The 16,955-nt window shown below is 34.3% G+C and overlaps 1 protein-coding gene across 1 annotated transcript in view; it reads right to left on the reverse strand.

The window, feature by feature from the left end:
* The window catches only part of LOC149782249 (uncharacterized), a 665,894-nt gene that overhangs the window by 238,833 nt on the left and 410,106 nt on the right, over nt 1-16,955 (reverse strand). The window contains exons 145-150 of the mRNA XM_089935099.1: nt 14,301-14,354; nt 13,309-13,521; nt 10,571-10,805; nt 8,582-8,678; nt 4,790-4,949; nt 1,513-1,739 (exon numbers count right to left, since the gene is read on the reverse strand). Coding sequence (XP_089791225.1) covers nt 1,513-1,739; nt 4,790-4,949; nt 8,582-8,678; nt 10,571-10,805; nt 13,309-13,521; nt 14,301-14,354 — 986 coding nt within the window. The remainder of the gene's footprint in view (nt 1-1,512; nt 1,740-4,789; nt 4,950-8,581; nt 8,679-10,570; nt 10,806-13,308; nt 13,522-14,300; nt 14,355-16,955) is intronic.

Raw genomic sequence — 16,955 nt, forward strand, 5'->3', positions numbered from 1 at the left:
ATAAAATGTTAAGCTTACTGTGTGTGTGACTGGTGATAATACATAAATGTTAAGTTTACTCTGTGTGTGTGTGTGTGTGACTGGTAATGATATATAAAATGTTTAAGTTTACTCATGTGTGTGTGTGTTTGTGACTGATGATATATAAATGTTAAGTTTACTCTGTGTGTGCTTGTGTGACTGGTGATGATATATAACATTTTAAGTTTACTCTGTGTGTGTATATGTGTGTGACTGGTGATGATATATAAAATGTTAAGTTTACTCTGTGTGTGCATCTGTGACTGTTAATATATAAATCTTAAGTTTACTCTGTGAATGTGTGTGTGTGCTTGTATGACTGGTGATGATATATATAATGTTAAGTTTACTGTGTGTGTGTATGACTGGTGATGATATGTAAAATATTAAGTTTAATGTGTGTGTGTGTGTGACTGGTAATGATACATAAAATGTTCAAGTTTACTCTGTGTTTGTGTGTGCCTATGTGTGTGTGTTTGTGTGACAGGTGATGATATATATAATGTGAAGTTTACTCTGTGATTGTATCAGTGTGTGTGACTTGTGATGATATATAAAATGTTAAGTTTACTCTCTGTGTATGTGTGTGTGTGTGTGTGACTGGTGATGATACATAAAATGTTAAGTTTACTCTCTCTCTCTCTGTGTTTGTGTGACTAGTGATGATATATAAAATGTTAAGTTTACTCATGTGTGTCTGTGTGTGTGACTGGTGATGATATATAAAATGTTAAGCTTACTCTGTGTGTGTGTGTGTGTGTGTGTGTGTGTGTGTGTGTGAGAGTGGTGATGATATATAAATGTTAAGTTTACTGTGTGTGTGTGTGTGTGTGTGTGACTGGTGATGATATATAAAATGTTAAGCTTACTCTGTGTATGTGTCTTTATGGCAAGGTGCTTTTGGTCATTTAAAAAGAAAAGATTTAGATTTTCCTATTTTGAGTATTTGTGGCCATAATTTATAATAGATTGGCTTCAGTTGTGCAAAGTTTCAACCCCTTCATGCCAGAATGCTCTCTGCCAATTTTAATGCAAAAATGCTCTTTACCAAGTTTTGGTTGATGTGATATTTTGAAAAAAAAAGGAATTCTTGACAGATGGATGATGGTAACTGAGCCACATATACAATTATGTTTACTTGGCCTTTTTGGTCTGGTGAGCTAAAAACATACATGTTCAACCCAATGTAAAATGACTACTCAGGCGACTAATCCTAACAAGTTATTTTTAAAAGCAGAACATCTCTGCATACAGGAAAATATTTCTTGACTTTTCAACACATGGAATCTTGAAACTAGTTGTTATAAACAGGTGGTCTTTTAATGTAGGTCATTGTTATAGCAGATTTTACTGTACTTGTAGGAATGTGAAGCATGTAGAAAATACCTTCAATAACAGGACACCTGTCTATTTAAGATAAATTTGTCCTGTTTAATGGTTATTTTCACAAAGAGGTTTTACAACATTAAAATGAGACAAGGAGTCACTTACCAGGGCTTTCCCCAAATCTCTAAGATCTTTAGCCAATTCAAGAAGGAGGAATGGATCTACTGATTCCTTGTTTAATACAGCCTCTAGGTCTCCTATTGTCATGTTGGCTAGTTTGGCCCCTAAAAGCTTCAGACCCTCTTCGGACAAGCCCTCTCCAACAATAAAAATCTGTGTAGCTCGGCCAACTATATCATTAGCAGTGCCTAGCATCTTTTTAATACCATCAGCTGAAAACGTTATTATAATAATAATAATAAGAAGAAGAATAATAGTAATAATAATGGTGGAACAGCAATCAGGTAATACAGATCCTGCCATGTTGAAGTTTTGTCCATGGAAAGTTACCTGCAAGATGAAAGTTTCAATACACACCTACTCTTGTTTTTGTTTTTTAATAAATACAAATCTTTCTTTGATAATCAGTACAAATGTTGGATTGTTTTATAGCATTCCTAAGTTTAGGGCCCTCTGTCAATAAGCCATTTCCAACAATAAAGGTCTTTGTAGCTCAGCCCACTATATCATTAGCTATGTCTAGCATCTCTATAACACTGATGGTTAAAAATGTAATAATAATAATAATAATAATAATCAGGCAAGGAAGTAAGATTCTGCCACGTTTAAGATATTTTATTCCATAACTGACCTCAAATCATTTTGTGCAAAACCTTTCTTCGTATCAATACAAATGTTGCAATGTTTTCTAACATTCCTAATTTTTCTAACAGTCATTCACAAAACGTGGATTGAAAACTGTTTGAACTATTATGGTCTCAACTGTAGGATGCAGATATAAAATGAAAATACTGTATGAAACTTAAGACTAAGATGGATTTAGTTTATGAAAGACTTTTAAAAAGTTGCTCCAATTTGTGGCATTTTATAAAAGTGATTTTCAAATGATGGACTGCTTGCACACAAGACAAAATTGTACAGATGTTTCCATCCAACTACTTTGAGATGTGCTGGAAAATAATGGCCATGTGTCATGGAACCGACAAAATCTATTTCTTGGTAAACTGTTACCTAAACATGCAAATATGAGAACATTATGTTAATGACATATTTACAACAGACTAACCTCCTTCCACATCCACTTGCACAACAGCTGTTGAGGACTTGGTGTCAATAATGATTTCAATATTGTAGTCATAGCCTCATAAAAATTTACAATAAGGTATAATCTCATTTAACTGACAAAAAATGTTACCACTTATAATGTCACATAAAAGCAACCACTGAATAAATTGATTTAAGTTATAAAAGCCTTTTACAATATTCCAATATGTGAAATAGTCAGAAAAATGGACACCTTGCAAATGACACTATAACTCATAAAGCTGTATCCATCAAACTGCTTGGAATTATGTTTGGAAATAATGGTCAATACAGTAAAACCTGTTATGAGAGACCGCCCCTTCTGCCAACCAAATGCGGTCTCTCAAGACAGGTGGTCTCTCATAAGAGGTGTGTGAAAATGGACTGGTTTTCAGGGTCAATAGTTAGCATTGTTGAAAAATAAATAATACCCATACTCACTGTACATGTATCATATCCTTTATTCATAAATCTTGTTAAATATTGCATGCATTCCTCTCAAAATATCTTTATATAATAAAGATATACATCGATCAAACAACGAGAATAAAATTTATATTTCAACATCACATTAATATGTACAAAAAATGAACAGTTAGATATGATGTATATATCTTATTTTATACACTTATTCACTTGTTTCTTTTAAAGAAATCCATTATACTTCTTTGTTGACATGTTTTACTCAGCTATTTGGTCTGAACATGTATCTCAATTATTGCCTTTTCCTGAATCAACTTTCCACTTACTGGTATGTTTTTACTCCTTGCAACACAAAACCACTCCCATACTCGCTCGTTCAGATCTCCGTAAACTGTCCTTTGTGCTGTGGCATATTTCCTCTGTGCTTGTGCACCTTTCTGCCATTCGTTTTTAATGGACTTCTTGTCTTTGATTACATTTTGAACTTGTGTTTTACTGACACTTAATCTGACTGCTATTTTGCGAGTGGTCTCGCCTTTTTCATTTCTTTCAATGACATTAATCCTTTCTTCCAGTGTTAAAATTTTTCTTTTTTTCAGCGGAGATTCTGCCATTGTTATTAGTGTTGATGTTATAAAGACTATCGGTTTTGATCAGGTTTTGGGGAAATGTGGAATAAATATATATTATGTACCAATGAATGAAACCAAAAGACATAATTAACTCATCAAGAAACAATACATTTATTCTGAGACAAAGTTTAAATCAACAACGCTATAGCTCGATAAACAAATGTTCCGACCATCTGCACCCAGGTAAACAGATTGTGGCTTGGTGAAACACTAACAAAAGAAATAAAAAATAATTGTAAAAAAATCCGGAAATGATTCTCACTTACTAGTATTAAAGACAATGAGCTCATTCACCCTCCAGACATTATGGATTAACTGGAAAGGCAAACGACGTACTCAAACCAACACTGAAGCCCTTTCAAACGATTTCTCACTGGGACATAAGGACTATCGGCGTTTTGTGAGTTTTCATAAAGATAAAGAAAAAACACAAACCTCTAAATTGAATGTGTATATCCATCATTACTCCCTTTGATGTTACTCTTACTGGCTATTCACATGACTTCGGCACTACAATGGCGATTAGTGACATGTACTTTAGTCTGGTTTACTGCAGTTTACAAATGACGCCGTACGCTGGAGTTGTAAATTTCACAAAACTGGTACTGTAGCAAGACAAATTATTTTTAAATACTTTATTAGAGCAATCTTTGCTATTTATGCAGTCTTTATTACAAAGGATTAAATGATGGTTAGAGGTGTTTATCCCGATATATGGTTGTTCAACTATAGTGTTATTTAATGTGCACTTTGTTTGCATACTACATTTATCCCGAGCTCTAGTGTTTACAAAGGATTAAATTAAGGTCAGTGGTGTCAATCTGTTTTGATTTTTTGGCAATGCGGTCATTCATAGCAGTGTCAAAATGCATATTTTGCCAAGAAATTGCGGTCACTGGTCGCGTTCAGCAGGTGGTCGTTCATAACAGAGCGTTTATATAGTAAAATCGATCCGTGCATTACGATTGTGGTCGGAAATGACAGGTGGTCGCTCATAGCAGAGGTCGCTCATGACAGGTTTTACTGTATTCCAGGAGCAGACAAAATCTACTTCTTGGTAAACTGTTACCTAAACATGTAAATATGAGAACAATATGTTAATGACATATTTACAACTGACTAACCTCCCTCCACATCCACTTGTGCAACAGCTGTTGAGGACTTGGTGTTAGTCATAGTCATGGGATTGTTGGACCCGAGTGCCTTGACGTTCTGGTCATAACTCATCCGCTTCTCACCTGGAGGAATGTCCTGTCCTTCTAAATTTCTTGCTTCAAACGCAGCCTGTTTAAAAATGTCAATAAAAATTAACAGTATTATTAAGTGCAGCATAAAATGTTATTTAAGTGGTGAAACTCCTTCTGACAGGAAATCTGCACAAAAACAAAGTTAATGATATTTCAATGAGTTGTGCTGATTGGTACTTTCAGTTCTAGAATTGGAGTGATGACAGCCAACAAGACTGAGGTAAGTAATTCCTTTCAAGGGTATACATTTTTGTGTTTTGTGAAAAATATAGTGGCTGTATGACGCCAAATAAAAGTATATGTTCACAAATGTAAAAGTGAACTGCTTAAAAACCCAAGGAAGATGAACACTTCGAAATAATGGAAACATGAAGTACAAGATAACATGTAAAACACAAAAAAATGTTAAAATTCTGAAAAATGTATATAAAATAAAGATAATAACACATAAAATCCTTACAACATGACTAAATTTACCACATAAACTGCATTCCCATAAAAAAGACTTTCTCTAGTACATTCTCAGAACGTTTATTCAAGGGTTCATGTCAATATACTTTTATTTCGCAGGATGGAAATCAACCCAGTTTGACAAGAATGTACTTCACTATCTGTGGGCATTGGTAGGCTGGAAATCAACCCAGTTGACAAGAATGTCCTCTTATTTTGCAGGATGGAAATCAACCTAGTTGACAAGAATGTGCTGCACTGTAATAGACACAGGCAGGCTGGAAATTAACCCAGTTTGACAAGAATGTGCTACACTGTCAGGCTGGAAGTCAACCCAGTTTGACAAGAATGTACTTCACTGTCTGTGTTCTTCGGCTTTCTGACTCCGAAATCAACAGCCTTCTATCTTAGCCTTCAACAAGGTTTAGTTGAGGTATGCCATGCAGAATTAATGTTATTGTGTGGAAATCATTTTTTATTCCTTCAGTTATTGTTATCTTGATCTGTGATCTGTTGACTCCAAATTAAATACGGTTCTTCTGTATACCAAGTACAAGTCATCCACAATGTTTGATGATTATAGATGATTGAAAATACAAGTTGTTGTGTGTAGAAACAATATGGATTTCAGTTTGAGTGACCTTGACCTTTGACCTTTTGAGTCCCATATTGACAGGGTTCTCTCTTACCCTAAGTGAAAGCCATCCACAATATTTGGTAACCACTGACTGCAGAGGACACAAGGTATTGTGTGGAAACCATTTCTTTCGGTCATGGGGAAATGACCTTTGACCTTTTGACCCTGAGATTGACAGCTTTCTTCCTTACTTCAAGTGCAAGCTATCCACATGGTCTGGTAATTGTTGATGGTGGAAATCGTAGTTATTGAACTGAAAGCATTTTAACTGATTCAGTCACAATGAACTTGACATTTTGAGCCTGAAATTAACAGGGTTCTTCTTACCCCATGTATAAGCCATCCACAAAGTCTGGTAACTGTAGAGGAAGGACAAATGAAGTGATTGTATGGGACCCTGATTTGCAACAAATAGCAGGATGAACAGATAGACAACATATTAACTTAATGCATTCTGCCTTATGGTGGATGTATAAAAACCCTTCCAAATAAATGCAAACGAGTAATACTACAAAATAAATGTTACAAGTGTAAAAGGTATATAAAATAACTGATAAAAGTATAAATATAAAATCTTGCAAATATAAACAATTTTTTGTTGATGAAAATCAAACTCCCTCAAAATGTTCACGAAAAAGCAAGAACACGAGTCTCTATAAGGGACTCATGACCTACTGGTCCAAATTTATTCCCCAAAAATCAAGATAAGACCTTCTTCCTTTTAACTGACGAGTGTTGAAACCAGATATGATATTCTTCAGCAATAACAAGATTTTCAAATTAGCTGTTGTGGAGGACATCATGGATGTTAGATGGTACCATTTTCATTTAGGACCAACAAGAGATCATTAGAAGTCTTCTTGTTGAAAACCAAGTTGATATGACTTTTTGTTTCGGAAAAGTAACAAAAACAACACTTTCAAGATAGCTGCCATGATGGCCCTATGGGATAACAGATTGGCACCATTTCCATTTAGGACCAACCTGACATCATCATAAATCTTTTGACAGATACCAATCGCAATATGACAATTGTGGAAGAGTCAATGCACATCTGGACACTGGTGAGAGCTGGATGTAGGAAAGTTGAAGAGACTAGACTGCACCGAAGTTGTGCCCTCGTTAAAAGGGCAGAAAGTTAGTTCTAGGAACTTCAGATGAGATTGGAACAAAGACTTTTGACGTAAAATATCTTCGCCTGAATCTGTCTCAGTTCCTAACTGGGTGTCGTAAGATTTATACATTATTATTCGCATTTAATTTAGTAGAAATTTAATCTTCTATATGTAGCTGAATTATCAACATGTCGTAATGTAGTATATAGCAAATTAGTAATATTCAAGATTAATGTATGTAGTTGTAAGGATAAAATCAAAATGGATAATGTAATCTGCTATGATGGTGCATCATAGTGTAGAACTGAATTTAATAGTGAGTAGTTAGATCTTGTACTTGTTTGTATTTGAATATATATTTGTGGACTGTGCCGAGTTAGGCTTTGTTTGCCTTGTGCATGTATAATTAGGCATTTATACTTGTGTTTTTTTATAATTTGTAAGGTAGGAAATGGTTAGGAATATTGTTGATGTTGATAGTTTACTATATAAAGAGTTTGGGATATGTGTGTATGTATCAGAAGTCATGATACTGCTGTTGTTGTTAAAGCCTTTATTATAGAACAAGCGTGTGTGGAATATTTAGATGCAAGTGTATGAGCTGACCCAATGATTTAAATGCCATTTTGCTGATGAAAGGTCTGTAAGAGTGTGTTAATTCTCCTGTGTTCAAACAAGGTAGCACCACTGTACGTCCCTTCTAATCCACAGGAAACGTTCTGGGTGGGAACAGATGCCACCCAAAGATTAGAAAGAAGAAGACATGGAGAGCATGTAGAGATAGGCTGTTGTGCAAGGAAGGAAGACTGAAGACAGAACGACGGTACCAGAAGTACCGACAGTGAGCACTTAGAGAACAGAAATGAGGGTACCAGAAGTACCGACAAGGATGCAGAGGAAATGGAAATGAGGGTACTGGAAGTACTGATAAGGAGGCAGAGAGAATGAAAATGAAGGTACTGGAAGTACTGAAAAAGGAGAGCTGGGAAAGGAATACAAGGCAGAAGTTGCAGATGAGTAACACAGAAGGGGCACGGGAAGGAAACACTCTCAACTTTAATTTCACGGGATGAAATAATTGGCAATTTGGATAGGTCATAGTTTGATTGGAAGCAATTGCATTGAAAATTGTCATGTTATTGTAGAATACTGTGATATAGTTTATTAAACTGTTAAACCTTTCACCTTATTAATTTTATATTTTAACACCTAGACCGTCAGCATTGCTGACTGGGGGCTTGGAGTTATTTAACTTTTAAATTGTCTGTCCTTCTCTGGGGTTAGTAATAATTCCATAGGAGGCACATGACACATGTATTCCCTAAATCTTGTGGGGATTAAAATGTACCACTCTACAAATAATTATCTGGGTATTTCTTGTTTTTTTCATTAAAATGATAACTTTTGGTATTCATAACATTTAAAAAAATAATCAATGATATTAAAGTTTGTAAAAATTGCACTCACCTTTGCTTCCTCGTCTTCTCTCAAAAAAGCTTCTATTTCTTCACCGGATGGCTTTGTTGTCATGAATTGTCCAAGTCTTTCTTTAAATGTAATTGTTCTGAAAAATGAAAACAAACATTTGAAGCAAAAGAGGTAACATCTGAATCTTTATTCATAAATAATACCAATCTTACAATTTCATCACTCCCTTGATAACTCGCACCCTTTTAACTCGTGATCCTGCTTATAATGCAGCGACAGGCATTGATCCCATTTTGTAAAACTGAAAATACCCCAAAAGTTGATCCCTATTTCTTGAACTTGAAGAAAATCGCGATCAAAATTGGTAACTGAAACATTGATATATTGCTCATTTTATGGTCAAAAACGGTAGATAGGATCTAGAAATTTTAATCAACATTTTGAAATTATCATTTTTTAACAAATCATATAATTGGCTACATTTTCTTCCCAAACAACATTCTTAGTACACCGTAATTAAAGATATTCAAGGAAATTTCAATTAATGAAAATGTCACTTATGCCTAAAGTGGGTAGTACATTGATATTTAAATGCCTATCAAATAATTTTTATTAAGTGAAATTTGTGTTTTATTCTATCTTTTTGTTCCTCTTAAGTGTAATCATCATAAATGCAATGTGTATTTAAACATAAAATGTGTCAATCTACCATAACAGCTGTGCCCTCAATGTTTCTCTGAGAACCTAATAAAGTGCTGACCATGTTTTGATAACTGACTTGCAGAAGTATTTGTCATATTGTTGTACTGAATTAAGACCTGGCCTACTTTGTACTATCGCATTAATTACATCTTTTGAATCAAATAAAGGAGGTGAAATAAAAGAAAAGTTAAAAGGCATGCAAATCCTACATACTTAAAATCTAGCGGCCCAGGTTGTATGTCGGGTGAACTGGCTTCAGTTGATCAATCAAACACTGTTGTAAATGTTATTGTGTATGTAACATAATTAAACTAACTTAAATTAACTCATTAATAACTGTGCTCAAAGAAAGCAAGGCAACCAAGGTAAATGAATACTTCAACAGTTCCCTGCTACTTATATAGACTTAGAATTTGATGACCATACGACTTATGTAGGTGAGATAGGCAAGACAGGAACTCCTTGCAGATCAGTAAATAAACTTTAAACCTATACTTATATTATCCAAATATTCAGTTAAATACAGCACTGATGATAAAAATATTTAACTGTCAACAACTTTAGAACAACATTGTTTACAATGAGGAAACATGCTTTCTGCTTAACAAATGGCAAGAAAGGATCTCCTAGCACATTAACAAATGGCAAGATAGGATCTCCTAGCACATTAACAAATGGCAAGATAGGATCTCCTAGCACATCAGCATATAAAATTTACACCAAATGTAATATCATACCACAGTTTTATCTGAATGCAACAGGAAATGTAGAAATGAATGACTTTTGAATATATTAACATATAACTTTAACATTTTTCATAACGAGACCAGCGTTCTGCTTAAGCAGGTGAAACAAGCAAGGCAGGAAATTGAAGCTTATCAGCATACAAACTTTTCACTCAAGATAATATTACTGTAAATTTTCAGTTGAATACACTCCCCGATGTAGAAGACACTACTTTCAAAATGTTAACAGAAAACTTTAACATTGTTCACTGTGATGCTTAAGCAATGAATCAGGAAAATTTGGAACTCACAGCATAAGATGATTCAAATCTGAGATTGATTGTGCTATTATCAAAGGGTTTCACTTGAATGTTGCAACCGATGTAGAAGATACATGAATTTCACAAACTGTTAATGCTCGTTGTCACTCCAAAATAAGTTTGTACTCTGGGAGCAAAATCTTCACAACGAGACAATTCTGGATGTTCAATTCTAAATTGCCCATACCCCCACTCAGGGAAAGAAGCCATCTTGCATTGAGAATTCTGGGTATTTCCCTATTATGAAACCCCCAAAAGCAGCAAATATTTTAATTACTTACTCAGTTTCAGCATGTCGTCTGCGTCTTTTTTCACTACAGGTACCCTTATTGATTGCTGTGTCACTGAAAACAAAGTAGCTGATACATCCTCCAGGAGCTTTAGTTGTGGTGTGACAGATCACAAGGGTGACATTCACTTTATATGCTGTAGCAGTTTCTGTAACAGTATGTGTGAGGGTGAAGGTCTCATTTCCCGCAGAACCGATACCAACTGTCTCATTGAAGGGAGATCCAACTTGAAAAACAGATGAAAAAATTCAGGTGAGGTAAATTTTTAGAGAAAATACATGACAGGATATAAATAATTTTCAGGCAAAACAAACCTTGGTAGCACAACAATGGAATTACACAGTTTTATATTTATTCCATCACATGGCCAAAATATACATTATGTTTAAAGTTTGTGTGACATACTAATGTCAAATTACACAAATGTAATATGTAAAGATAACACTTATAACATCTCATTGTACTTGAATGCTAGTTGTGTATGTCTCATTGTACCTGCCTGCAAGCAGTGTATGTCTGATTGTACTTGTCTGCTGTCAGTGTATGTCTAATTGTATCTGCCTGCTAGCAGTGTATGCCTCATTGAAATTGCCTGCTAGCAGCATTTGTACTTGCCTGCTGGCAGCATATGTCTGATTATACCTGCCTGCTAGCAGTGTATGTTTGATTGTACAGTGTGACCCCGCTATAACACGGTAGTTGGGAGCCATAAAATCCGACTGCATTATATAACGAACCGTGTTATATGCAACCAAGTCAGTTAGCCGAAGAAAATGTACCCCCCACCAAAAAAAAATTGTAGGGGTGGGTGGGGGTAATAAATGCAGACGGTAAAATACATGCTTCGTCGGCACAGTTACCATCTTAAATTGATGCATATTAAATGAAAAATACACCTGTAGTGAAAACAGATTAAACATAATATAATAGTTTACTTTATTTAGAGAACCAGGAATTGGTACATATACGTAAATCCTGATTATATATAAATGTCTAATGTATAGCATGACTAGAATATCAACACCATGTACTCACCTGCGAACCTCATCATATACACTGAATCAACAATACAAGTGATTCCACCAAAAATATGCACACACACAGCTTTAAAATATTCATTAATTTTGCAACAGGTCATATTGGTCTGAATTCAGTGGAAAAACACAATCACGTAACGAATGATGAAACACATTTACTTTAAAGTACGTTCCAAGTCGGTAAAAGTTAGTTTGCGTTTTAAGCCGCCATTGGTAGCATTCGTAAACATAAACTTTTTACCTACAAAAAGGAAACTTTCAAATCACAGTTAACGTGTTCCAGTCACGTTGGAAAATGCAAATATCCATCAGATTCCATCACTTTAATTTAAGTTTGGTACTGACTTCCTTTGAAGAAAAGTTCTTTGCTGTTGTTGAAAGATTGTAGTTGGCTTTCTTTGATGCAGGGTGCATGCGCTATTGGAGTCACCGCTAAAGGACAGCTTTGGAGAACCAAACAAATGCCCATTTCTTATTGTGGCGGCAACATCAAATAACTGTATTGCATGATTGAGACTGGTATTTTTTCCATTTGCTGAGTACTTTTTCATAATAGTCAGTGCTCCAAAGGTAATCTGTTTCCTTTGAAATTTCAGCAAACTATTTTATCTGGGTACGTTTTTAAACAGGAATTGGCCATCGTTTAGACTATTCTAGTTACTGTCCCTCCATGCCTACTGAATAAACCAATAAGTAAGATGTATTTTTTTTTTTTTTTACATTTGTGGAAGCAGCGTGATGCTGCCTTCCACGCATGCGTCTGAAAATTAACAAAGGGTCAACGGACGATAGAGATGCAGGTGTTCTGATGACAGGGATTATTACAGAAAACATGAGTTTTCTGAAGGATTTAATTCTGAGTGAAAAGAAGAAGAATTTTACTTACCATCTACATACAAATGTCAGTCTTTGTAAATATATTAATTACTAGTAAGCGGCCGAAAATCTGATGAAAGATAGATTATGAGATAATGCCTCGTCCGGTTGATCTCCATTACCAGAAATGTCAACAACAAAAAAGTGGATATTTCACAACATACAGAACTCATGCCAGATGTCAAGATAAGCGGATTATGATATAACAATGCACTGTTTAGATGGTTTGTCAGTATGGACAAAAAATTTGTTTATGTAACAATAGATAAATTTCAGTGCATTTTATATCCAGTTTGCGGCTTCCTTTCATAGGGCCTCTGAATTTCTGCACTCCAAACCAATGGTTGTATAAAAAAAAATTAAACAGCCAACAATGTCGCCAATAAATAAAAAAGCCACATGGTATGTTTTGCAGCCAATAAGGAAAAACAATCCAAGTTTGCGACATTGCCAAAGACCTATGCGATCCCAGAATAAATTTTACATGCATTTTTTTTCTTCTTCTTACTTTTAAGAAGAAAAAAAATACTTTTTCATGCATGAGAAAAATGCATATAAAATTTCAGAAGCTTAGCCACAATCGTCTTGTATTATTCATACGCGATCTCTTCCCCAAAATGATAAGCAACTTTTTACGTTTTTTTCGTACTTTTTAAGATTATTTTTATTGTGCACAAGAAAAATAAATACATGTATATGAAATTTCGGGAGCCACACCACAACCATGTTATATCCAAATTTGCGTTATAACGGTGCGCGCTATAGCGGGGTCACACTGTATTTGCCTGATATCAGTGTAAATCTCATTGTACTTGCCTTGTAACAGTGTAGATAAGGTCTTAGAATACTCCTTGCTCTCAATGCTGTAACTAATTGTGTCCTGGCATTTATTGATGCTGTATTTAAAAGCAACTTTTCGTACTGATGGTGGGAAATACTGAGAAAAACAGCATGTTACGCCCCTACAGTCTGCATCCATACCACACATGCCATTTACTGCATCTGAGGGAGCACTGCCATTGCCACAATCTGTATATAACAAACGAGATATCAGTGTTCAAAGTAAAACAAAAGAAATCAATGTTAACTCTATATGCATTCAAGATTTAGTGAGAGTAAGATATTCTGTATGTCATAAATTGCAAATCTATAACTCTCATGCTAATAATCATAATAGTAATACAGGCATCATCTTCACCATCAACATCTTCATTTAATACAAATTCCTTTATGGTTGCTAGAAAATTTATCATTTTCATATAACTATTACAATGAAACTTACCATCATCTTCTTCACATGCCTTTATACTTGCTAGAAGAAACAATACACAACTAAAACCATCCTGAGAGATCATCCTTTCCAACAATAAGACAACTGTGAACTTTATCCTGAAATCTGAAAATCGTTTTTTTTCCCCAATTTTTTTTTTCAAATAAAAAATATGTGTACTGTCACAAAAATCAATATGTGATGGAACTTTTCAAAGACAGTGTTCATGATAAGTGTAACATGCAAATATCAAATACCAAGGAAGATTGTGTTGATGCCACATGTGGATGAGTATTTAAGTCCAGCAGTCTGAAGCAGTGCCTGTTCATCAACACTTACATAGGTGGGGTATAAAATAATTCTTGTGGATTATTCTATTATGTTAGCTCTTGGAAAATGTGATTGTCATATACAGATGACTGTCTTGCAGAGCAGCGTTTGACAGCATTTGAAATACATTATACTGTTGTGAGCATATTCCGATAATTTCTATGACACTTGCCAATGTAAGCAAAGAAATCCTCAATAAATTACTTACTTGTAGATACTGGGACAGTGCATTGTACCAGTTTCCACACATCCACTGAAAGACCTGAGGAAATGAAAAATAATTGTTTCAAAGTCAGCAAAGGGAACACAGACAATTTATTAAAAAACAGAAGTATTGCACCAATATTAACCAGGAATCTGTAACCTGAGCTACATGGGGATAATAGATAAATACATTTTTACAGAATGATGTAACTGTTTCTTCACTCATGTATGTGAACTCCAGAATGTTTCATCAATGTTATTATTTGATAATGTGTGAGAGATTTCTGAGGTTTCACTGTACTGAAGTAACTTAGAATTTTTTTCAAAATACAAACATTTGCCTGAAACGAATTTCACAAATCAAATAGTCCAAGGGATTTGTTATCAATTCCAGAACTTGTAATGTACCTGTACAGAAATTTCTCATGGATTCCGTATGGAATACTTATGGAAGAGATATGGACTGAAAAAACTTATGTAATCAGACAATTTATTTCATTATTCCATATCAATTCCATAAGTACTTCACAGCAAGTGAAAATTCCATATGGAATAAAGTTGCAATTTTAATCCGTAAGCACTTTTTTCCATATGGAAAGCAGGCTCATGTATTATAACATCATGGAAAATACTCTCTGAAGAATTAATAACCTAAAATATCTGATTCAAATAGAAATACTGGTGGGAGTTAAAGTACAGGTATATGTCAGTATAGCTGATGTGAAGGATGAATATATACTCATATAAATTTGAAGAAAACACATGCATGCCAGTTTTCTTTAATTTATTTCCACAGATGTTTAAAAACAAAGACATGACCGAAAGAGAAGAGAAAATGTAAACATGATCAGAATATTAATATCTGGCAGTACAAGCATAAAGGAATCTTTGGACTTAGAAAATTTGGTGCAAGGTGGATTTTGGGCTTGATCTGATGTTTACTCTGAAAAGTAAATTTTTTTGCTTCCTATTAAAATATGCTCTACAAAAAAAATACCCTAGTGAAAATTTCAGCAAAATCACAGTGAACATTTTTTGACATTCACTCAAATGTCCTTTTTCACTAAAATTATGGTATTGATGGAGATTTTACCAAACCTTCTGAAAATATAAGTGAAATTGTGTGATTGAAATTTCACTGACTCTGCCAACATTTTTGAAAATATGTGGGAATTTGTGATTGAAATTTCACCGAGAGTTTGTCAAAAAATCTAAAAATATAGTGAGATTTTGTGAATGTAATATCACTGACATATTAGTAAAAAATATTAATAAGATATAATAAAATCTATTTTTTGTTTCTTGTACAATTTGAATGATTTTCAGCAGCATTTATATTCCGTTTCTGATAGCTGTAATTGTATTGTTTATTTTGGGCACAATAACTTCTTTCCACATCTTTCTGTATTATATTTCTTTATCAAATTTTGTTATTGTTGTTGTTGTATTTTTTTAAACTTAAACTGGATTTAACTGCCCTCAAACAAGTTTTCTTGTTTTCTGTTTTAAATCAGAATTTCACTTTTCTCCTGACCTGAATCTGGTTTTCCTTGATACGGACACTTTTTTTAATATCATCTCTGAACCTTTTTTTAAATAATGCGCTATTCGGTCCCATTCCACAACGAGCTTTCTAATAAGTATTTGTTCCATTTATTATTTAAAGGATGATCGCTGTAAAAAGCTTTATGATTGGTCAAAATTTTGTACTTGCCCAATGAATCGTTGTGTAACAGAAACTGATGGGAATGATAAACATGGCAATTCGAGCGGGATATGAGTTTGAATAACCATTTGAAAAATGTGCGGCAAAGAGAATAGCTTGAAGCAAAGTCGATGGGAACGTAATTGGTCAGTCTGTATGAAAACTGAATGCCAGGACTAGCATTTTGCTTTTTGTGCCATAAAGAGCTTCACAGTAGCTGCTAATGTGCTAAATAGGGCAAGGAATTGAACCAGGATGATTTCAAAGTTATATAACTCAAAACTTATTAACCTCCAGGATGAATTTAAGGAGGGACAACGTATAGATCACTGGTGGGAATTGTTGCAAAATGGCCATGTCTATCAAAGATCGTCATATCTTTGCAGAATTTTCTTGGCCCACACGTAGAATCATCGTTCAATATCGTGAGGCAATATTCTGTATATTATCAAAATATTCTAGGTGTGTTGGAATTCAGTGTAAAATAAGAGTACTTATATCATGATAAACGTTTGTTACGGCTGCTTATGGAACAAGGACTAATTCCAGAGACCACAACAGCATCACAGTTTGTACATTAATCAAAAATTAAGTTGCAGTACAAGTGACATGGCAGGCTTCTAGCATTTCTTTTCATGTCTCAAATGGATGTTTTTCTGTAATTTTGCATTATTTTCACATCTGAATTTTTCAATGCAGATTAATATTTTATATATGTTTATGCGTTCACAGATGCCCGTGCACATATTCCAGGCTTGATACTTTGATTTTTAAAATCACTTTATTTAGTGTCAAGCCACATTCTTCACATCATGTTGTATATACTGTAAATATTGTACATAACAGATAGAAGACCCCAAGGTAGATTAGTTCTGTAATTAATTAGTTACCTTCTCTAAATAAAGTCATTATTATTATTATTAACTCCCATATATCTTGCCTTGCATGTCATAT

Source organism: Sinohyriopsis cumingii, chromosome 15 (genome assembly GCF_028554795.1).
Source record: "Sinohyriopsis cumingii isolate HCF-2022 chromosome 15, ASM2855479v2, whole genome shotgun sequence".
NCBI lineage: Eukaryota > Metazoa > Mollusca > Bivalvia > Unionida > Unionidae > Sinohyriopsis > Sinohyriopsis cumingii.